This window comes from Rhynchophorus ferrugineus, unplaced genomic scaffold (genome assembly GCF_030347505.1).
Source record: "Rhynchophorus ferrugineus isolate W39M unplaced genomic scaffold, kcgeb_rfMv2 rfM6, whole genome shotgun sequence".
Taxonomy (NCBI): domain Eukaryota; kingdom Metazoa; phylum Arthropoda; class Insecta; order Coleoptera; family Curculionidae; genus Rhynchophorus; species Rhynchophorus ferrugineus.
The window spans coordinates 4,014,052-4,037,909 of NW_027472585.1; the positions used below are offsets into that span (position 1 = coordinate 4,014,052).

General features: G+C 32.1%; 1 protein-coding gene across 3 annotated transcripts in view; it reads left to right on the plus strand.

The window, feature by feature from the left end:
• Window positions 1–274: 274 nt before the first annotated feature.
• Window positions 275–23,858, plus strand: part of Proc-R (Proctolin receptor) — a 28,123-nt gene continuing 4,539 nt past the window's right edge. The window contains exons 1-5 of one of the 3 annotated variants that reach the window (XM_076408393.1): window positions 275–528; window positions 11,297–11,405; window positions 16,660–16,784; window positions 16,868–17,043; window positions 21,170–22,047. In XM_076408393.1, the coding sequence (XP_076264508.1) occupies window positions 16,663–16,784; window positions 16,868–17,043; window positions 21,170–22,047 (1,176 nt within the window). In that variant the 5' untranslated portion in view covers window positions 275–528; window positions 11,297–11,405; window positions 16,660–16,662. The remainder of the gene's footprint in view (window positions 529–11,296; window positions 11,406–16,659; window positions 16,785–16,867; window positions 17,044–21,169; window positions 22,048–23,858) is intronic. The other 2 variants (XM_076408395.1, XM_076408394.1) reach the window with 2 other exon arrangements.

Genomic DNA, 23,858 nt, shown 5'->3' on the forward strand with positions numbered 1-23,858 from the left:
TAAAAAGGAGACTTTGGAATAAAAGGAAACGCGTTTTTACTTACTACAATTTGCGAGTTTCAATCCACATTCTGTTTCCACGTGATGTTTGTTTATAAGTGTCTACCACTATGACGTATGATGCATATTTTTCTTAAAATCATCATCGAAATCTGGGAAGAAAAGGAAAAGGTGGACAAATTGGAAATGAAAATAGAAAATCGTGAAAAGCACACCACGATGTTTAGCATTGACGAGCTAAAATTAAAACATCGCTGCAAATTTCATGTTTCCCACCTCTCGTGTTCAGTCGGGCAGCCAACATCGGCGCTATCCCGTCAGCTCCCGCCAATTGTAAAGTATTTCCGTGAAAAAAATATCGCTGAGAAGGTTTCATCAAACCACCTGAACGAAACTTTGTGTTGATAGGTTATTATCGTTAATAAGTTACTCATAATATGACGTACTTTTAAAGTAATTGTCTAGTGCCCAGTTTCCAGTACAAAAAGTTTATTCCCGCACTTTTTGGAAGAAAATTAAAACAAACAGGTAAATCATCTCATTTTAATCGCACAACTTGATACTGAACCAATCAAACAGAAAAACGATTCGTTAATTGATCGGCTCCACGTGTTTTTCTTTTGTTGAACTCATTTGCTCTTAAAATATTGAGTTATATTTATATTTGTTCAACGTCAAAATATTTTTCGAATCGTTTTTAGCTGTCCCGTAATGGATTTTTGGCTTCAAGCACACGAACTGTTGTTGTTAATGAATTGCATCTATTATGTTAACTTAATTTTTCATATTTTGCTGTAATAATCTGTCTCAATTAAAATATAGTTTTACTACATTTGTTTACACAAATTTAATCAAATATGTGTGATTTATATCTATTTTGTTTCGAACTGTGATAATTTTCTTAGCTACTTGCTTAGCTGTACTACACTATATAAGATCAAATGGTTTAGTTCATTTGAATATGAGTCCTGTTCTGGAGTTGTATTATTTTCAGATATCTTCATATAATACTCCTTAGGGAGTCATGTTTAATCAATGGAAATAAGGGAAACTCTAATTGGCCAATCTGGTGAATATCTTAGACCGGATTTAAGTATTTCTTCATGATTTTTGGCAGTATCTATTTCAGTGATGATATGATGACCGTTTTTAGTTTTGTGTTGAACATAAATACACCTATCCCAATAAAACATGTTTGAACGTTTAAATTTAAGTACAGAATTCCAAAAATCATTCCGAATGTTACTCGAAGTTTTTGGACAGATTTGATGTTGATTTGAAGAAAAAAGGACAGCATTTGGCGGAAAAAATCGTGTTGTTCTATCAACACAGTACGCAGGTGCCCACGTGTGTAGTCACAGTGGAAAAAATCTATAAATTGGTCTACGAATAGCTAGCCCTTCCAGCATATTCTCCAGACTTAGCTCCTGTGATTATTTCCTGTTTTCATACTTTTAACTTAACAAGTCACTTACTCATTAAACTGCTTTTGTAGAATTTACAAACCAGCGAATTGTGTGTTGTTAGCTTCGATATCTTCGAGCTAAGAATAAATAAGTTGATTGGCCGGCTGGGTGGCGCAGTGGTAAAGGCGATAGGACGGTCCTCCTACTGTTGCGGTAGCCTGGGGTTCGAATCCTGCTGGGGCATGGTCGTAAATTTATGTTTCTGATTGCTCAATATTTGTGATAGGCAAGAGTGTAAAATCTGCCAAGGAAAATAATCCCAGTTATGCCAGTAACCAGGCTGGGTAAGACCGGATGTCTTCTAGGATGATTTCTAAAGTTGTTCACTCGCCAGTCGGTAGGTTTACTGCTGAGGACCGTGGTTCGGAGCCCACTTAAACTAAAACTTTAGGTCCAGTCCAGATAAACCCATAGTTGGTAAAAGTAGACTTAATTAAGTAAAAGTATTAAAAGTATAAAAGTATAAAATTAGGTAAAAGTTAAGTAAAAGTAGAAAAAATGTTGATTATATTTCAGCAAAATGAAACACAATTAAAATTATAAAAATAGATTATTGATATATTTTATTTCAATATATTTACAGAAGTATCTAAGGTGACTTTTAATATTCCTTAAAAATAACTATTATTACAATGTGTCTTTCAAAGTAATATTGATGTCCAACTAACATCACCTTTTTTCCAATAACTCTAATAAAAAGCGAATGGCGTATATAATTTATTCAGTTTAAATATGTTTATTATGAGAATTAAAACACATATACCTGATAAATTCTTAGTTTTATTATATTATCTTCCCCACTTACGACAACCATTACTAAGATTGAAAGATTTAACAGGTTAAATTGTGAAGGCCAGTTTAAATATAACAGGATTCAAACTAAATATTAATGATATTATTTTCAACAACTATGTTATGATTCTCCATTTTTACTAACAGAAATACTGACTGAATGCTGAAACTTCTAATAAATGTGGTCGTTGACAGATTGGTATTGACAACAAACATATACACAGCACGAAAATGTTATCATACATTCTTAACATTTTTTGAGTTATTTTAACGTAATTACAGAAACTAAAAATTTTTTTTTGTTTATTGTTTATATGATAATAGTAAATAAGTACTTTAACTAAAAATTTAGTACTTTACATATCTTCCTTTTCGATTATTAATGGAAAGTGGAAGAATATTTTCACTAGAAGTTGTTCTGCAACATAAACTTGATATTATTGCTTCAGTTCTCTGTGAGACCAATATTATTAGATTATTTGGCGAAATATTGCTGGTGCTGTCTAACTATAAAACTATACTAACTATTAAATAATTCACCAAGTAAATATAACGAACAAAATATAATTGCGAATATAAAAGCGCCATCTCTTATTGAGGACAACAGACAGTGAATTAAACAATTTGTAATGCTAAAAAATATTATTGCTTCAGATAAAAAGCATATTAATGTAAAAATTAAATATAAGCCAACCAAGTAGCCAATTATTCAGCACAAGAGTCAGCACACATAGGGATGTCTGTCATGCAAAAAATAATTTTACCACTTTGCCATTTCTTGCAAATTCAATGTTTATTAGCACAAACATATTCTTCCATAACATATTAAAAGTAATACCAAGAACTTTTTATAGAATAATTTAATGTTAAAATGATTTTTATCGTAACAAAAAAAAAACAAATATTAGTTCTAGAAAAGCAAATAATAATTTATCTTAGTACAAAGTTAATTATTAATTTATATATGTATAAAAGTAATATCAAAAGCTTAATATTGCTATTAGAGGAAAGAAAATAAAACAATATGAACAATATCAAATATGGCATTAAAATAACAAACCAAAGTTTTCTATATAAATATATGTATGTATGTCTATATATATATATATATATATATATATATATATATATATATATATATATATATATATATATATATATATATATATATATATATATATATACATAATAGGAGATATAAATGAAGATATTTTAAGATTTTATAGACTCATCTCACCTTTTAATACAATATTATAATATGTGGTCGATTACAAGCAAATCTGAATGTTAAACTATAGTTGTTACCAACATAGGTACCAATACATTGTTCGTTGAATCTTTCCACATTTCAAAATCTTAAATCGAGTCAAATTTCAATGTTTACTGTTTAATGTTCTCACTATCACAAAGCACATCGAGTGATATATCTCTAAATTTTAATTTTTATAGGTTTTTAATTTTACAATCAATAATATACATGAATAAATACTAGTCTTGAATGATATGAAATTTTCCCAAATGTCAGTTCGGTTGTTTGACAATATTCACAACTATAAATGCCTTTGCCTATAGTTGGCTAAATTGAATAAGTCGGATAATATAACAGTACATATAAAATAGCGATTAGTTGAGAATAACACTCAATAAGGAAACTAAAAAATACGAATAACTTTTTATCCGATATAAACAAGCCAGTGATACTAGAGATTTCATCAGTTTAAGCGCCAAAGCAGAAATGGCGGCATATTGCTGATTCGATTCTCTCTCGGGATTGTTTGTAAATGGCAACATTGTAAGATGAGGCGAAAACTGCCAAATTTTACCAACTGCCAGCTGGGTGTCACTCAGAGTAACCATTACTAAGAACCTTCACTTGTTGACTGTTGGCGTTTGATGAAAATGGATCTATATATCTAATAGTCAATTGAAAAGTCCCCGGCTTACCACAGTAAAATAAATTTTTTTGGCAAAATTAGTTTTTTTATTCAACATAATTCTTTTCAAGGGTGATACACTGATTTTAGCAACCCTCCAACTTTTCGATACCATTTTTGTAGTACGATTTCGTTCGACGACGACGTTCGACGAAAATTTCTTCCCAGCGAGCATTCTCTTGAGATCTGAGAACAGGAAAGAGTCGCTGGGGGCCAGATCTGGAGAATAAGGTGGATGAGGAAGCAAATTCGAATCCCAATTCATGGATTTTTGCCATTGCTTTCACTGGCTTGTGACACGGTGCATTGTCTTAGTAAAGTAGTACTTTTTTTTCTTCAAATGCGGCCATTTTTCGGCGATATCCTCCTTCAAACAGTTCAATAACGTTATGTAATAGTCAGTGTTGATGATGGATCACTTCCTTTTTCAAAGTAGTCAATGAAAATTATTCCATGCGCATCCTAAAATACAGACGCCATAAACATGCCAGCCGACTGTTGCGTTTTTCCACGCTTTGGAGCGGGTTCATCGTGTGCAATCTACTCGAATGACTCTCGATTGGACTTCGGAGTGAAATGATGGCGCCATGTTTCATCCATTGTCACATATCAACGCAAAAATTCGGGTTTATTACGCTTGATCATCTTCAAACACTGCTCCGAATCATCAACTCGTCGTTGTTTTTGGTCAAAAGTGAGCTCGCGCGGCACCCACTTTGCATAGAGCTTTCTCATACCCAAATTATCGTGAATGGTAGCATATGATGTACACGTTCAGTTGATATCTTTTTGGGGATTTTTTAAGGTTTTCGTCGGTAACATCCTCTTTTGGGCGTTCACTGCATTCACCGTCTTCTAGGCTCATTTCACCACGTCTAAACTTAGCATATCAATCCTTGACGGATGGATTTTCCTGGGGCAGTGTCCGGAAACTCTGCATCAAGCCAAGTTTTTGCTTCAACTGTATTTTTTGGCTTCAAAAAGCAATATTTTCAACACGTAAGATTCCTTTTTATCTATATTTTTCAAAATAACAAAAGTTGCTTCACTCAAAATGCTATAATTCACAAACTAATGATCCGACAGATGTCAAATTTATACACGCATCTTTTGAGGGTTACGCCTAACTAAAAAACGTATGGAATTAATTCCAATAGCGCCATCTGTGTGTCAGTCCGAGGACTTTTCAAAGGACCCGTTATATAGTTACTCCTTTTTAGATTTTGTCCAGGACAGAACTTGAATCCGCGCCTCTTGGGCATCGAATTAACATGTTATATGGTATGAACGATTTTATATTTCGAACGGAAATTTCATTTATATTTATTTACCCAATTAAAATTAAAAATATGAACGTGAAAATATATCAAGTATCTTCAAATCTGATCATTACAGCGATGCAAATCTTGTAATTATAGATACGTATTTATAGATTCAAGTTTAGTTGCAGCTATTTATACACTTCTTCTCCGTATTTACAGTCATCCAAGAAGGTCCTATTCTAAATACTGACCGGCACAAAACATACAAACAAATTCGTTTTGAGTTTGCGAAATGTATCTTATTTATAACCACGTGAGCTGTGACAAACTTTCGGTTATTTTTCGGTTTCGCTTTTAATTAGTGGGACAGGTGGCTTTTTTTATTCTTATTAATTCAAACTAAAAAGTGAATTTAAGTATAATCTGTTATTAGTTATATATTTTGTTATGTGTTTATGTTACTGGATTATAAACAATATATATTTTCACAGCATATTATAATATAAGCTCGATTGTTTAGTCATAAGTTTACAAATTCATGAAAAGCTACGTTGAAACGGTTAGATCGATATAGTGAAGATAGAAGGGATCTAATTGGATCCTTCTCAATTCGCAAGGGGTTTTAGAAATAAACCAATCTTTGGCCATACGTTACTAATCGATACACAAATGACAGCATTCCAATGAAGATTTTTCGATTTTATAATTGCTTATCATTTAGTTAATGTCTTCCTATCTTTTAGATCTTTTCAATCTCTTGTAATCGTTCACAAATTGTGACTCGGTTCACTTTCAACTTTTATGCTAATTGTTTTTGGTTTTGGATCTTCATCTAATAACTCCTGCAATAGCGCATCTTCAAACGTTTTCGGCCTACCAGAACGTTCTTTGTTTTGAATATTATAATCATCACATTTGAATATGTTTTACTTTATGTAACATTAGCAAAGCCAGCAAACGATTACTTTTAACATCTTTTTCCTTTTGATGAAACAGAAAGGTAATACAATACTGCGGACTAATTCTGGATAGCTTCAAGAGATGCTTGGATTTCCTGGTATGCCATCCTTGTACTCTTGAAAAATATCGTAAAAATACACCAGCATTAAAAAAAAATATGTACACAATTTTTCCCAATAAAATCCTTGCATTTACAAAATATTTTCAAAATTTATATAGTAATCACAGTACATGATGAATTAATGATCACTTCCAAAACTCTTATATGAATGTTGCCAAATATATTTCTAAGAAAATGTTTGAGACTAAGTGTACATGTCCTATTTCATTCATTACTAGGGGAAATACAGGAAATACATGTTCGAGTTAGTTCATTTTATTGTGAAACCTGAGTCATAATCGTTATACTATGAATCATATCCAAAACCGTTTATAATCTTCTTTACGTAATCTCTTAACATTAGGCGTTTAGTTTAAAAAAGAGGGTGTCACACTTGTAATAAATCCAAGCTAATTAAGACCATTATGTCAAAATTGTCTCAAAAACAATGTTAAAATGCAGAATAAGTGTAGCAAAGTTAGATTGTTAATTTGATAATTTAGCGACACTAGCCTATAATTATTGATATTTTGAACTTTAAAATAACATTATAATATTGGGGTGATCAATAAGTTCGTGGAAATGAAGTTTCCTAAAAGGGAAATAAAAATAGCCTCACTATGGAAGCTACAGTTTCTTTCTTTGATCAAAATCGTTTTCTATAAAAGGATTATTTGAGATGCCAGAAGAGTTGGAAGTTAGAAAATGATGAATATATGTTATAAAACATTGCTATCTATGGGTATCGCCATCGTCCATCAGATTGCTATTAATGAACTTTTAAACTGCAATGTTTTTATCCAAATTTCTATTTATAATCTGTATATAATTTATTTTTTCATAACGTACGTGTTGTCCTGTTGTATCTCTGTTCAACATTTCGCCTGAAGCTGTAACATCACAAACTGTAGATTGAAGGTACTGTTTCAATTAGAAAGGAGTCAGGTTTTGAAAAACACCCCTAGTCCCTGAATTCCTGATACAAACATCAAAGTATAGGGTGTAAGGCTACCAAAAACGCATTAAAATTGCTGTAAACCAACATGGTCTATTGGAATTTGGAGAGAAGCTTGATTAGAATTAGGAGCTATAGAAACCTTAGAAACCATTAAACATTTACAGTTAATTTAAATCTACAGTTAATTATACAGCCAAAATAGTTTCTAGGTTAGAGTTATAAGCTCTGACCACTATTGCTTGCAAGAATTTCGCATACGTCTGACAACCGGACGACTTTGACAGGTTCATTCGTTTACGTGTTCGAACAAATCAGACAGCATTGTGTCTCTTTTTAACAAGAATACAATGATAAGAAAATATTGTCTGATTCTAAAACAAATGTACAAATTACGGCAGGCAATATGTTAAACATCTTGATGACGAATGTACAAAAAACCTTTGAATAGACTATAGATAAAAACCATAATAAAAACCTTTTAAAACTAACGATGTAATGAGCACATCATAGTAATAGAGGTATATCGTTAGAACTACATGTTTTTGTTCATCTACGTAAGGATGTTATTCAAACTAGTTGAACCTTTTCAACGCTGTTACTTGAGATAGATTCCAAAATCGTCTAATAAGGATTATTGAATTAATTATATGGTTTGATAATCCGCTAATGTTTCGAATGTAAAACCGGTACATTAGTCGATTGCTAATTGAATAATGATGCACTATGATCATAAATTATACTGATGGTGTTTTAAACAGTCGCGTAAAGTACATATTGACTTTGAACGTGTCAAAATAAATGAAATAACGAGGCGGTTTTAAAAAAAGATCAACAAAAAACATCGATTATTTTTAAATATACATTTCCATTCATTCGTTTTTTGTCTATTTTTAGGACAATCAACGTCGCAAGATGTTATAACTAATTGATGATCCAGACTCTTAAATTTACTTCGATTTTGTCAAGTTCTCTTTGCTAAAAACATCGCGATAATCTATTTAGATTACAAAAAATGCGCTCTCACACGTTTTTCTTTCAATTCTTAAAATATAATTTATGTTTATTGGTCGAATTTCGGACAATTAAGAATTTTTTTCTACTTAAGAATGTTAATTATACACTCACCAATTTATTAAACTGTGTGAATTTTTTCTTGGGTTAATTAAAGGCAATTTTCATTAAACTAGTAATTGTGTCTGTTTAGTTCGACAAACATAGGTGACATTACGTCCAATATATCAAGATGCCAATGCACTAACTAATGTTAAAACGTCATATTGTAAGATATACTTAGAAAATATACTTCCCAACATGGTGATGGATGTGATACCCTACTTAATCTAAATAGAAACGAAGACATAACTCAAAAACTAGAAAGGAAATTGTCAACGAAATTCAAGAGAACATCAATATTAAAAAGGCTCCAGGGTATAATATAATAATTGGCCAAGCCAATTGTAATATATGTATATGCAGTGGAGGATTGTGGTAATTATTATAATCCCTAAACCAGGTAAATCGTCCAACGACAAAACATCATAATATCTAATGTTAAATTGTTCGGCCTCAAATTAAGTGTCGAAAACAGCACATCCTAGCTCACCAGTTTGGATTAAGAAATAAACACTCGACTATCGAGCAGGTATATCGTACTGCGGATATAATTAAGAAAACATTTGAGGAAAAGAAAATCTATTCAGCTATATGTTTAGATATGGCCCAAACCATTGATGAAGTATGGTAACAAATTGCCTAGCTAGATGAGCCAGATTCTCAAATCCTACATATCCACATGCTTCGTCACTTTAGAATAAGATATAATGGAGAATATTGGAATTTAAAAGTCTTCTATGGCGGTGTAGCGCAAGGAAGTGACCTTGGATAAATATTATATTTACTCTATACTAGTGATATTCCTAAATGTGAAGAAATAACAATGGTCATCTGTGGTGATTAAAACAAAGTTTTTACGTTGTTTCTAGTTGCTGTTAACTAACCTACAATTTGTATCTATAATAACTTAAAGTCTTTAGTGTAATAATGTTTATATATTAACATTAATATTTTTCTATTAAATTAACCTCACTACACTACACAAAATCAAGTATTCTTTTGAGTTTGTGTCCTGTTCTGATGTTATCCAAAAGTAGTGTTACTTCGATATTGACATGGGAATGGACTCTCTCGTCACGCTTCCTTGCCATTCTTTTGATTTCCTGAGTGACAGTCGGTATCTGAAGGTCTCAGTATAAATAAACACTCCTGTAGTATCTTCGTGCACCTATGATACTTCTCAGGTCTTTGTTCTGGAAAACTTGATTTGAACTGGAATTGTATTTATATTAGTTTTCGCGGAACATCCTCATAATTTAATTCCTTATGCCCATATAGGTTTCAAAACTTACTTGTATAATAGCAATTTATTATATACTGATAACTGTCTTTTTCTTCCATATATATCATTATCCAATATTTTTTTCTATACTTTAACTCCAGCTCTTTCCCTTTCTTTTTCGCATGTACCTTTCAGCGGTTTTGCTAAATGATATGATGGTATTATTTATTGTTAATGGTCCTTACGGTCTGATTATACGTGAACTATACATACTGCACTACTCGCTACAAGTAACAATATTGTAACAACTGAAAATAGAGTACAAAAGCTCCTAATAACATTACAGAGTGGACTAAGAAATGGCAAATAAAACTGAATGTTACGAAATCTACACATGTGAATTTCACATAAAAAATAGACTTGGTTCTAGAGTAATTTCATATGGGAACACAATAAAATACATGATACTGGATACTGGACAAGTACAAGAAGAAAGAACATGTTAAATAAACGAACATTCTGAGGCTCAAAAAAAATTTGGTGGTTGCTTGGATGACCATCCAAATTAACACTCCACAATAAATTCTTATTATATAAACAAATCTGGAAACCAGTGTGATCTTACGGTGTTGTATCCTTAACTATAGGGTTGTACAGTGATATCCAAAATCAGCATGATCCAAACTTCCCTAGTATATTAGAAATAAGGGACAGCCTTAAAGATCTAAAGGTACCAAGGGTCAGCAAAAAACAAAATAGTTAGAAATTGCGTGAATATAAAAACGTTAAAGTGCTGTACCCGATAAGTAGCCTTATTCACAGATTGAAAAGACAAAAACTCTTTGAACTAATGTGGTCAAATTATGTGATTTTCTTTAATTTGTGGATTGAGCACTGCAAGTGTTATTTATGGGAAACTTCCATGTTATTAATTGGCAGATGGTCTTTTGAAGCATATGGTAATGCAGATTTAGTAAAATCAGCTTTGAGTGAGATTGCTGAGAAATCCGCGTTGTACTTGAAAGATGGGGAAATTGACGGTACTTTGATTATATTAAACCGATTTCTCTAAATACCAACATCAGGGAAAAACTTATTTGTGCCTTATCCTATAATTTGTATTAAATAACATATTTGTAAGTTAAAATGTTATGCGGGGCATTCCAAAAATCAAGGAGTTCAAGAAAAAAATAATTGATTAATAAAAAAAACAAATAAGATAAACTAAAATTACTGATATTTCAAGATTATGGCGTTTTATACCAAGTAATTTTAATTATATTGAAATGTTATACTTATTTGAATTTGACAACGTTTAAACATAAATGATTTAGTCAAGCTTAATCAGTTGTTTAAATGGAATATATTTAGCTTGTTTTATAGAAACGCAGAAACATTATCCTATATTCAACAATCACATAACGTTATAAGCGTAGTTTTACGCCAACACAATAGTGTATAAATAATTTTATTGTTCTTTTTTTTACAGCTTATACGATGTTACGGATTGATTAGTGATGAAACATCGATGAATGTATTGGGGTTCAGAATGTCGATGTGATATATGAAACTTTCAACGAAAAAGTCGTTAGTATTAAGTAAGTAATTGTTAAATATATAAATAATTATGGACCAAGTATGGGAGTCTGAAGTGTTTGGAATTTTTAAGTAAAATTTAAATTGTTTCATGTACTGTGAAAATTAACTTATTTAAACCAAATGTAACTACGACATTATTACCGACAATATCTCGCCATTTTTTCGGTAGCCCTCTGAGAGAATATAGAATTCTGTTGATAGAAACCTGCAGGGATTGAAGTAGGTAAATAGGTAGGTTATGCACAAAATCTTATCTGTAGTCTATCCAAAGTTGGTGCGAACATACGTCATCAAAATGTTTAATGTATTGCCGGCCGCAATTTGTAAATTTGTAAATGGGGAATTGTCCATAGTTAAGAATCAAAGGTTTGATCACTTGGACGTAGGTGATTGGTGGATTTTGGTGGGATATGATGGATGTTACCCTTTCAACTACATTACATGCCTTTTTGATCATCAATGCATGTTATGTTTTACATGTTACAATCTTTGATGCTTCTAATTCTATAATATATCAATAATATGTGATATATGATCCACTTTTTATCAGCGGTGACGATTCACTCAATTGATTGAAAGGTGTTGTTTTCCATCATGGCAATACCTGACCATACACATATTTAGATGCTAAACTGTCTTAACGATATAAAGCTAACTCAGAGGGAGCTTGTAAAAAACCGAACCTAGTTATTTTTCAACAGAAAAATGCTCATAGGATTTTGCCTCGTTGCCAATTCTAGTAAATTATATGTATATTTCGAGAATATAACATATAATATACAATAATATGTGAAAGTTACTTTTTATATAAATATATCTATATGTGTGTATATATATGTGTATATATAAGTATATATATATATATATATATATATATATATATATATATATATATATGCATATTAAGAGATAATAATGAGGAGTTTTAAACCCGTCTCACCCTCTCATATAATCTTATAATATCTGATGACAAGCAAATATAGATATGCTACAATCTTGTTTCGATATAATCTTTTCACATTTCAAAATCCTCAATCCTCACTCACACAAAGCACATCGCGTGATATGTCTCTGAACTTTTATTTTCATCGACTCAATTTTATCTAAAGTAAAATCAATCGTCTATAGAAGACACTCACTTGAATGAAGTTTCCCCAAAGGTCTCTTCGGTGGTTTATCTTAATGCCTGCGATCTTAAACTAAAATGTGTACAGTACAAGTACCAATAAAAATATAAAATAAGTAAATTAAAATGACAACAGAGACGACAATAATGACGACATTCTGCTAAATGGATTCTATTACTGGATCGCATAAAAATGGCGGAAACTGCCGACGTTTATCGAATGCCTACTATACTGAGCGCCCCTCAGAGTGGATTTGAATTAAGGTTTTACTAGAAAAGTGGAAAAAGCTCTGAAACCTACCTCAAATTATTTTTCTCCAAACCCATTATAAACATATAAAAGGCTCACAAAATTATTGACGCCATAAGGGTGTGATTAAATTACCAGATGCTCTGAGAACTAGAATGTCTGTGAATCATAAAACTATCCATATTAATTGGCTAATAATTAATAAAACCAAAGTATAAACATTTATTCATATTTTTCATATATAATTGGCCTATAAATTAATTTAAAATGCTTTACAACAGACGAATATCGAATACATTTGTAAGCAACTTCATGTTATTAGTATGTATCATTTCTTTCTTCGTGAACAAAAGGCTGAAGGTTATAGAATGCTATGTGAATATTATGGCAATCATATTCCATCGATTTCAACGTGTGAATACTGGTTTCTGGAGGACAGAGAGCGTCCAGAACGGACAAAACAAAATTGAAGACGAAGATTTCAAGGCATTACTCGATGATGTTTCGTGTAAAATACAAGTAAAATATGCAGGATTGTTGGAAGTAACATAAGAGACCAGTTCCAAACGCTTCAGGAACACGAGAATGATCCAAAAGCTTGGTTATTCTATGCCCAATTGATTGAAACGAAGAAACATCGAAAGGCGTTTGGTTAATTGTGAAATGCTGCTTCAATAGTAAAATCCGAAATGTTTTATGCATCTTATTGATATTGGTGATGAAATATGGATCCATTATGGCAATCCAAAACAAAAAATATCATGAGGGCCATCCGGTAAAGACCTAACAAAATAATCAACCAGGATCGCTATCGACTACAGTTGATGTGTGTAAGATGAGCTCTTCGCGAAAATGCGCCGGAATACAAGCAAATACAACAATGTTATTCTTCAGCCTAACAACGCACGACCACATATTGCAAACTCCGTAAAAACCTACTGGGAAACATTAAAATGGGAAGTGCTACCATACCCGCCGTATTCTCCAGATCTTGCTCCTTCTAATTACTAATTATTTCAACATATCAGTCTGAGCTTCACTTTTTATGAAGATACCAAAAAAATTTGTCAATTCATGGATAGCCTTAAAAAATACAACGCTCGTTTGAAATGGAAATCATTAATTGCCTGAGAAGATGGGAAAAAGTAGCGGCTATCGATGAACAATACTTTTAATAAAATACATTTATTGATTTTTAGGATAAGGTTTCAAATTAAATAAAAAGCTAGCTTACCTTCGTTATTAACTTATATAAATTATAATATTAAAAATAAAACCTTCAATCAAGAATACTGTATTATTCAGATGAACTAAATTTTGAACCGAATGGACATTGAGAAATAGTCCCAATTTTTCGGAAATATGTGTCAGTTCCCTCTGTTATTGTTTCACTGTATTATATTTACTTCTAGTTTTGTTGCATTTTAAACGAGTTTCTATTTTAAACATCGTTTACCACCATATAACGAATACAAACATCAAACAAAAACCAATTAAAAACCGAAGGTATATTGTTTATTTCTTCCGTTATGTTTAAATATATACTAAATGAACGTTTTAACGTTCACAGTTTCGCGTTAAGAATAATTGTTTATGTTTGAAATTCAATTTGGTTTATTTTTTTCTAACATTAGACTAATAAAAGCTGGGTTGACGCCACTTTGGCAATTTTTCAATAGTACACGGGAGTTTGAGCCAAATTTCCGATGCTTCTTCGAGTAAGCATTAAATTGTTTTCTGCATTAAACTTGTAAGGTAAATTAGTTAAATTTATCACGTCGTTTTGGCACACGTTTCGATTTCAATTTCGACATCCATCTTCAAACAAAACCTGTTTTTCGCTTATGCAGGCTTCCCCCTGTTTTGGTTAAAAGGTCAACAGTATCTAAGTTTTTAACTAACGTTGTGGCTACCGTAATCTTTTTATTTCATTGTTCGGCACTGTTGTTTATTGTATTATTTCTGTCCTTTTCGTATATTTTAAGGTCTTCTTTTTACCAACGAGGGTTTATCTGGACTGGACTTACAGTGTAACGTGGGCTGTCAACCACGGTCCTCAGCATTAAGCCTACCGACTGGCGAGTGAACAACTTTAGAAATCATCCCAGAAGACATCCGATCTTACCCAGCCTGGTTACTGGCGTTACTGAGATCATTTCCCTTGTCTGATTTTGCACTTTTGCCTATGACAATGACAAACATAAATTTATGACCATGCCCCAGCAGGATTCCAACCCGCCATTATCGTAACAGTAAGAGGACAGTCTTGTCGCCTTTACCACTGCGCCAACCAAGGGGGCTTAGTTCTTCTTGTTAATATTCTCCGCCCTCTAATCTATCAGTATGTAGACGGAGGGTGGATAAAAAATATGAACATCTGACATATACGCAATTTTTTTTATTGGGAAGGACTTGATCCACCATTCGCTTATATTCGATTACTAGAGCCTCCGAATAGATTCTAACAGAATGTTGTCCCATTGTCGTCAAAACATCCGGCAATCGCTTCAGTGATGTTGGAGGTGTAAATCTACTCCTCACTCTTTACTCCAAAACTCCACATAACACATGTGACTTCTGGACATTGTACTATCCAGGGAAGATGATAATATTTGGATGCTGAAGCTTTTTGGCTGTGTATGAGCACCGTATCATCTAGGGATATGGCAGTGTTTGACAACAATTTTTACTAGCATCATAGTAAAAATTTCGGTATATTGAGTTATCCTTTCGCAGTAACACAGCCAGTGTTGTTAATGAGAGAACTAGCTGAATAGTACGACAGTGTCGTCCAAATTATAACGGAACCCACGCTTGACTATAGGAAGCTGATAGTTCGGATCGGAGTCGTCTTTTGAAGAAGATTCTAGTTTTGGAGAATCCTGACAGACAGGAATCATGTATATTTGAAGAATATAATATAAATATTTCTATTGAGACTCAAGTTAAAATATCTTGGTATATTTTTCGTTCCTTGTAATATAAAAAATGTAATATGAAGAACATTTCATAAAGATCTTTCATTCATGTTGTCCTTCATCTATGGTGATTAATATAAAATCTTCGTTCTTTAAAGATATTATAATATCAATAATATAAAAAGATTGAACATTTATCTAATGAATGAACCAATAATAATAATAATAATAATAATGATAATATTTAGTTTCACATAGTAATCATCATCATCGTCATCATGAATTCATAGCTGGCGATCAGGGAGGGCCTCTAGTTCTAAGACTCCAAGACATCGAATATTTTTCACTAAATCTCACCACAGTTGGTAGTACATTATCAGTCGCACTTAAACATTTCGAAGTTATTTATATTATCATGGTATATATATTTTTCGGATCTGTTCGCTGCAAATTCCACCCGAAAGGTTGATTTCAACACAGAAATCTGCAAGGAATAGCTTTTGTAGCGAATCCTTTTGAAATAGCATTAGGAAACCTATAGAATTTGCCTTAAGCAGCGAATTTGATAGACCTCAAGCTTACAGATGTGAGTGTGAGTCGTGATCCGAGTAGCTATAGATATCTCTATAGAGTATCCTTGGGCACAGATGGCAGTTTCTTCTCCTGTATTACTGATTCCAAAAGAGGAGTCTGTAGCATCATATTGAATGTCATGTCTGTTTTTAAAAACTTTTCGCGTAATTGCATCCACTATTATATTGAAAGGCAGTGGAGAGAGCTGGGCGAACGCCGACTCAGATATCAAATTTAAAATAGTATGACAATAAACTGAATGAAAATAAAATAATGAACCCGCATTTGGAACAGACTATTTTACAGAAGCTGATTATATCTATAAGGAACATGTTTAGAAACAATTATGAATGAAGTTCTTTGTTAACCTCTAACATTTATTGCAGAAAATGAAAGATTCCACGGAGATAATATTGGAAGGATCCAGATTTTGGTTTCAGAAAGTTTTGGTGCCGATCATGGTCTGTATTGGGGTAACAGGAAACACCGTAACTGTGATGGTACTAACGAGGTAATATTTTATTATCCTAATTTAGTGTTATTCTAAACCTCAAAAATTTGAGTATGTACCCTAACGAAGTTCTTCTGTTGTAGGAGAAGAATGAGGTCATCAACCAACATTTACCTTTCTGCGTTAGCAATAGCTGACATAATTCATTTATTTTTCGTATTTCTACTTTCGTTTAAACATTATAACAATATAAATGACAGAAAGTATGAATTATATTGGAGATTTTATGGTTTAAGTCATTGGTTATGCGACGCTGCAAGTAAGTAAATGTAGAATATCATTATAATGTAGAGTTTTATTAATTGTTATCGCACTTGAAATAATTAACCCACCAAGTTAATTCACCTAATTCTTCTGAACCATCTACTCTTAGCCAGATGAACGCATGTAAATGAACAAGATGTAGCATATGATGGGCCAGCTGGGCGCAGGTGCACTTAAATAAAATTAGTAATGTTGCAATTGGGTTTGATTATGTATGAAAAGATCAATATAATACGATCTCAACTATCAAAATTTTAGGACAAGATTTGCCATTGAAAGTTAAAAAACTAAACTTGAAATGAAACCAAATTTCTATCAATGGATGTTTGTTATGTTGCACAAATTTATTAATTTACCTAATTTCATTACATTGCATTTGATACAAACAAAAGCTTTCAGTAGAAATAATGAAAATATTAACGAGAATGAAAGAAACATGACAAAATTGATATAGTCCAAAAAACTATATTTCAGTATGAATGTAATAGTATCGATGATCAGTTATACATATTCACATATTTCCCTCAACTACATTTGTTTTGTTACACCGCCTAAGTGCTCTAAATGTACCTTGTATGTCTAGACTATCCTCTTGTAATTTATGTTTTTCATCTCATTTTGCATACTACCAACATGTACAAAATTGTCTGCAAAAACGTACTTAGTACTCCTAAGATATTACAACCGCACCTACCAAAGAGTGTTAGATGACTATCTACGGTTTATATTCTTTGCAATTATGTTTAAACTTAAACCAGCATGGCAATCATTTTTTATATCCTCCATTACTAATAAAAAAATAAATGTTTTGTTATCTTTTACTGAATCAAATTCCAGCTATCATATACAAGAAATTAACATATAAGTAAAAACCTCACTATACAACTAGCAAATAATAAAATCTAGTCTATTCAAAGTTATTGTGTACATACGTCATCCAAATTTGTTGCAATGTTGCCAGAACAACTCTGGGTTTTAGTTCCGTTTGGCTTTGACATACAACAAAATTCTAATCTAAATAATATAATTGAACAAAATGTTAACAAATAGAATTTATTTTAACATTATAGTACATCTAAAATCTACAGTTAATTATTCAGCCACAATAGTTTTCAATAATTTTGCATACGTCTGACAATTGAACGACTTTGACAGGCTTATTCGTTACGTGTTTGAACTACGAAACTACTGTGTACTATGAAATCAATTTATAATGTTTACTTTGTCATTTTATTATTACGTTATATTATATAAATCCTTTATATTATGTTTTTAAAGATGAGTCAACACGTTTTAACGAATTTACGATAATTATTCGGCAGATAAACGAAATCCTCGACAAAATATCATCATAACTTACAAGTGATAGGTGTCAGTCTCGCACATCTTTCGCTCGTCTGTCGTTCGAAATGAAATCTGAAAAAAAATGCGATTATTTTGGCTGGCCGGAAGATAAAAGAAAATCCGCGAAAAATATTTCTATACCTTACCAGTTATATATTTATGTATTCATCAGTTATTTCATATTTTTTCAAAATCGTAAGGAACGTGTCAAGTGGTATTAAAACTATTTAAATCGTCGTGTATTTATAGTTATTACGGAGTTAAAATTAAATACAAATATCATCTGGTTATGTTTTATTAAAAGTGTCACCGTGACCTTGGTTTTATATTATTTCGAGGGGTATTAAAGAAATTATTTCGAATATCCTGTCCATGAATAAGAAACAATTCTGTCGGTAGGTGAATTATGATTTATAGGACTGCGTTATATTCAATAGTTTGGCGCTCAGCGACTAAGAGTTATCAGTGTGCCAACTTTGCAAAGAACTGACAAACTAAAACATAATTTATCGCCTTCAAAACCATACAGTATTATGGTGTGTTAACTACGCATCAGTTCTGGTGTATTAACAAACATTCATCAATTGACCAGATTCATAGAATAACAGATGTAAAAGGTATATTCAGCTATATTCTTAGAGGTAGCACAAGACTTCGAAATTGACATATGGCATGGCAGCCTTGTTTATAATGTTTATCAATTGAAAGGTCAGCGGCCTGATACATAGATGACACTACTAGAATTAAATCCATATATTTTTTAGTTAGCCCTAACCCTGAAAAGATGCGTGCATAAATTTGACAGCTGCCGGATCATAGTTTGTGAATTATAGCATTTTGAGTGAAACCACTTTTGCTATTGTGAAAAAAATGGACAAAAAGTAATTTCGCGTGTTGATAAAATATTACTTTTTGAAAGGAAAAAATGCAGCTGAAACAAAAACTTGGCTTGATGCCGAGTTTCCGGACACTGCCCCAGGAAAATCAACCATAAAGGATTGGTATGCTAAGTTGAGACGTGGTGAAATGAGCACCGAAGACGGTGAACGCAGGGAACGCCCAGAAGAGATTGTTACCGACGAAAACATTAAAAAAAAACACAAAATGATTTTGAATGACCGTAAATTGAAACTGAATGAAATAGCATATATTCTAAAGATATCAACTGAACGTGTACATCATATCATTTACGAATATTTGACCAAAAACAATGACGAGTTCGATTCGGACGATTCGGAGCAATATTTGAAGACGATCAAGCGTAATAAACCCGCGCTTTTGCGTCCATATGTGACAATGGGTGAAATATGGCTCCGTCATTTCACTCTGAAGTCGAATCTTTAGTCATTCGAGTGGACTGCACATGATGAACCAGCTCCAAAGCGTGGAAAAACGCAACAGTCGGTTGGCAAGGTTATGGGGTCTGTATTTTGGGATGCGTATATAATAATTTTCATTGGCTACCTTGAAAAAGGAAGGACCATTAACAGCGACTATTACATAGCGCTATTGGACCATTTGAAGGACGAAATCGCCGAGAAACGGCCGCATTTGCTGCAAAAGTGCTGTCTCACCAAGGCAATGCACCGTGTGACAAGTCAGTGAAAACGATGTCAAATATCCTACCATCCACCGTATTCTCCAGATCCGGCCGCCAGCGACTATATCCTGTTATCAGATCTCAAAAGAATACTCGCTGGGAAGAAATTTTATACCATTATTCCATATGGCAACAAGAATCTTGCAATGAAGCTTGAAGCAAAACTTCGCTGGAAGGAACGTGTAAAAAGGAGAAAAAAAATGTCATTTTTTACCTTTTGCTATTCTGTTCACTTTTCTCATCCACCAAAACAAACAACACCTAACTGTTATTCTTCTAATAACGACTCGTTGAGAATAGTCAATATTGGACAGAATGCTTGTTAAGTTGTGCGCATAATATGGGAATTAAATAAAACTGTCGAGCCATCATTTGCCAACTAAAAAAAGCCCCTGGCTTTGTCAAACCTCCTGACATGTTTGGATCAATTATAAAAAACTTACAATTTAAATAACAACTGGAAACCGTATCCCTGTTAAGCAATATTCTTGCACACATGGGTTTGTAGTTAGCCTATGCAAAATATACATTACAAATCCTTTTGCTCTTATTTAAGCCTTCACAAGAGATTCCCATCAGTTTTTCATTATTTATTGCGAAAAGCCATTTCTAACACAGAGCAGGATCCTTAAGAAAGCTTTGCATTCTATTTGAAACGGACTACATCGTTGGACGCAACACCTGAGATGTTTTCAGATTAAAACAAATCATTTTAACTAAAAAAGACCCATAAAAACACAGTTATCAAAATAATAATAATAAAGACGTAAGTTTATAAGTGGTTTAAGTTTGCTTTGTCAGCCATGTTAATAAAAGCTTCTATTCGAAAGACACACTTTCAACAAAAGCTTTGTCGAAAAATTTTAAACCGAAATTCTTTATATATAAATCAAATTGTTTCTATAGGAAGTATATAATAACCAAAATATCCCGTAACTTCTTGATTATTTCCACCAAATATAAATACACACTGAAAGCAGAAGGTAACACATTTCAGTTTTGCTACCGAATTTATACCTCGAGCCAGCTAGCCGCAAATCAACACACTAAAACACTGTTTCGCGTACGCCCTTTTAAGATACCTTAAATTCTCAATATTTTGTGCAGACCGGCCCATCTTCATTAAGAAACTACATAATTATGATTAACAATTAAGTTAAAATGTTAATTTTTTTAGGTAGTACATCAGTATGGTTAACAGTTTCTTTCACGATTGAGAGATACATAGCCGTATGCCATCCGATGAAAGGAAAATACTTCTGTACGGAAAATAGAGCCAAGACAGTGATCGTAATAGTTTACATCTTCTGTATCTTGACAACCGCTTCCACGACATTCGAGTATCAGCTCAGTATGAACGACATGGAAAATTGTACCGAATGCAAGATCGACACGAAAAAATTAAGCAACGAAGACATGGCGACTAATCTAAACGCGACTTCCAGTAATCTAGATGGCCGTGCCACCACTCATTTTGTGCCAAATAACATTATTCTAGCCAAAGAGAATACGTCTGATACTAATCAGAATCAGTCGACTATTAAAGTGTTTAACGATCCTCATTTAACAACCGTTCTGAAGAACATTTTATCTAATTGTACAACAAATCACCCCCACATTATTTATGTTTATCCTCAGCTGCTAAATATAACTGACGACAAGAGTAAAAATAGTGGAGCCAAAATTGAAACTTTATCGAATATGACGATCGTACATAACTATTTGAATGACTCAGGACAAGAAGACGACAACAAAGACACCAGCTCTTCAGTCTTCGAGGGAATGAGTGCTGGTGGTGGTACTGGTGATGCTAATAATGGTACAGCTGTTACCATCAAGCATTGTTGCACCAAAAGACTTTGGATTGACGTTGAGAGTACCAATCTGGGCAAAAATGAGACATACACTAGTTTTATGTATTGGTACAGTGCCTTGTTTTTCGGACTATTTCCTTTAGTATTGATTGCCACGTTCAATTGTTTCCTCATCAGAGCTGTGTATATTTCACAGAAAAAACGACGTGCCATGACTAACTCGAAAAAAGTCAAATCACAGGTAAATATAAAATATTATTAATTTAGCACTGATAACTAAATAAATGCGTTTATTTTTTTCTGTAGATTTTATATTTTGTAGTACTTTAGAGCATCTTTAAAAAAAACGTATCTAAACATATTTAAAATTGATGGTATACAAATAAAATAAAATAATTTGAGAGAGTAACTGAAAACATTTTATTCAATATATCAGACCTATAAATTGATTTTAAAGGATTTAAAACAGATGGTGTCCTTCTGACACTTACTTCTTCTGATTACTACTGGCCTGTCTGAGAAGAGCTTCATTTCTTATGGAGATATAGTTCTTGACTAGAATCCGTAAATTGACTGAAAGATAAGAAAAATTAGCGGCTATATATGGACAACATTTCGAATAAAATACGTTGTACCCCTTATTCACAATGAAGCTTCAACTTTAAAAAAATCCTTTAAAATTAAATTATCGGCTTAATAGACATAAAATAACATTTTAAAAACTGTTAATTAAAATCATATCTAAAAAAAAGGAATAGGAGAAAACATATTTAATGTACATAAAATAACTGTTCACTGAAAATAAATTGTATATTTTACTTTTTTTCCAATTGTTATCTTGAAATATGAATTATTTTAGTGATAAAATTTTATTTTAATTCGTTTGAAATTGTTTAAAATCTTTTTATTGGAAGGCATCTTAGTTAAAATAAATACTCTAATAATATATCAGAGATACGAATATATAAAAACTGTTTGTTATTATAATTTGATATATTTGAAAGTGAGGAAACAAATATAATGTTTAGAATTCTCATTTCACTCAGAATACTATATAAAGTACTGGTTATGTATGTAGAATTAATTGATTATTCATTAATTGAAAATTAACATTTATTAAACATATAGTCTATTCAGAGTTTTTTTGTACAAACGTCATTAAGATCTTTAATGTATTACCTGTCGCAATTTGTAAATTCGTTTTAGTATCAGGCAATATTTTTCTACTTATTTTATTCCTACCTATTTTAAGGCACAATGCTGTCTGATTAGTTTGAACACGTAAACGAATGAGCCTGTCAAAGTCGTCCGGTTGTTAGACGTAAGCAAAATTCTTGAAAGCAATAGTGATAAGAGGTTATAACTCTAACCTATAAACTATTATGGCTGTATAATTAACTGTAGTTTTCAGATGTACTACAATGTTAAAATAAATTATATTTGATAACATTTTGTTCAATTATATTATTTAGATTAGAATTTTGTTGTATGTCAAAGCCTGACTGAACTAAAACTCAGAGTTGATGCGGCAACATTGCGACGTTTTGATGTCACAAATTTAAATGACGTATGTATAAAATAACCTTGAATAACCTTATTGATACAAATATTTCCTCTTTTATAATTCACTCTGAACATATGAGCAAAACATCTGATTAAAATTGAGTAAAAAGTATTATTTTTATAGTCCTTCCAATAAAACAACCAATGCACGTCATAGATGAAGTCAAATATACTGTCAAATGCAGTATATAAAAATGTAAAATTCGTTTTAAACTCGGTTAGTATTTTTCCTGGCCATTTTACGCTACTTAACTAATTTTACTACTGGTTGATGCTGTTGTCAGATGTCTACAAAATTCTTCAAAATATTAGTCATAATAATTTTGATAGTTTATAAACCGACAATGTAAACTGTCATAAATATTGATGACTTGCATTGGCTGTTTCATTGGATAGATTATATATTATACCGTTATATATCCTTTTTTAACTAAATCTTTAAGTGCTTTGATTTCATCCATGCTAGTAAAACAAATTGTTATTGACAAA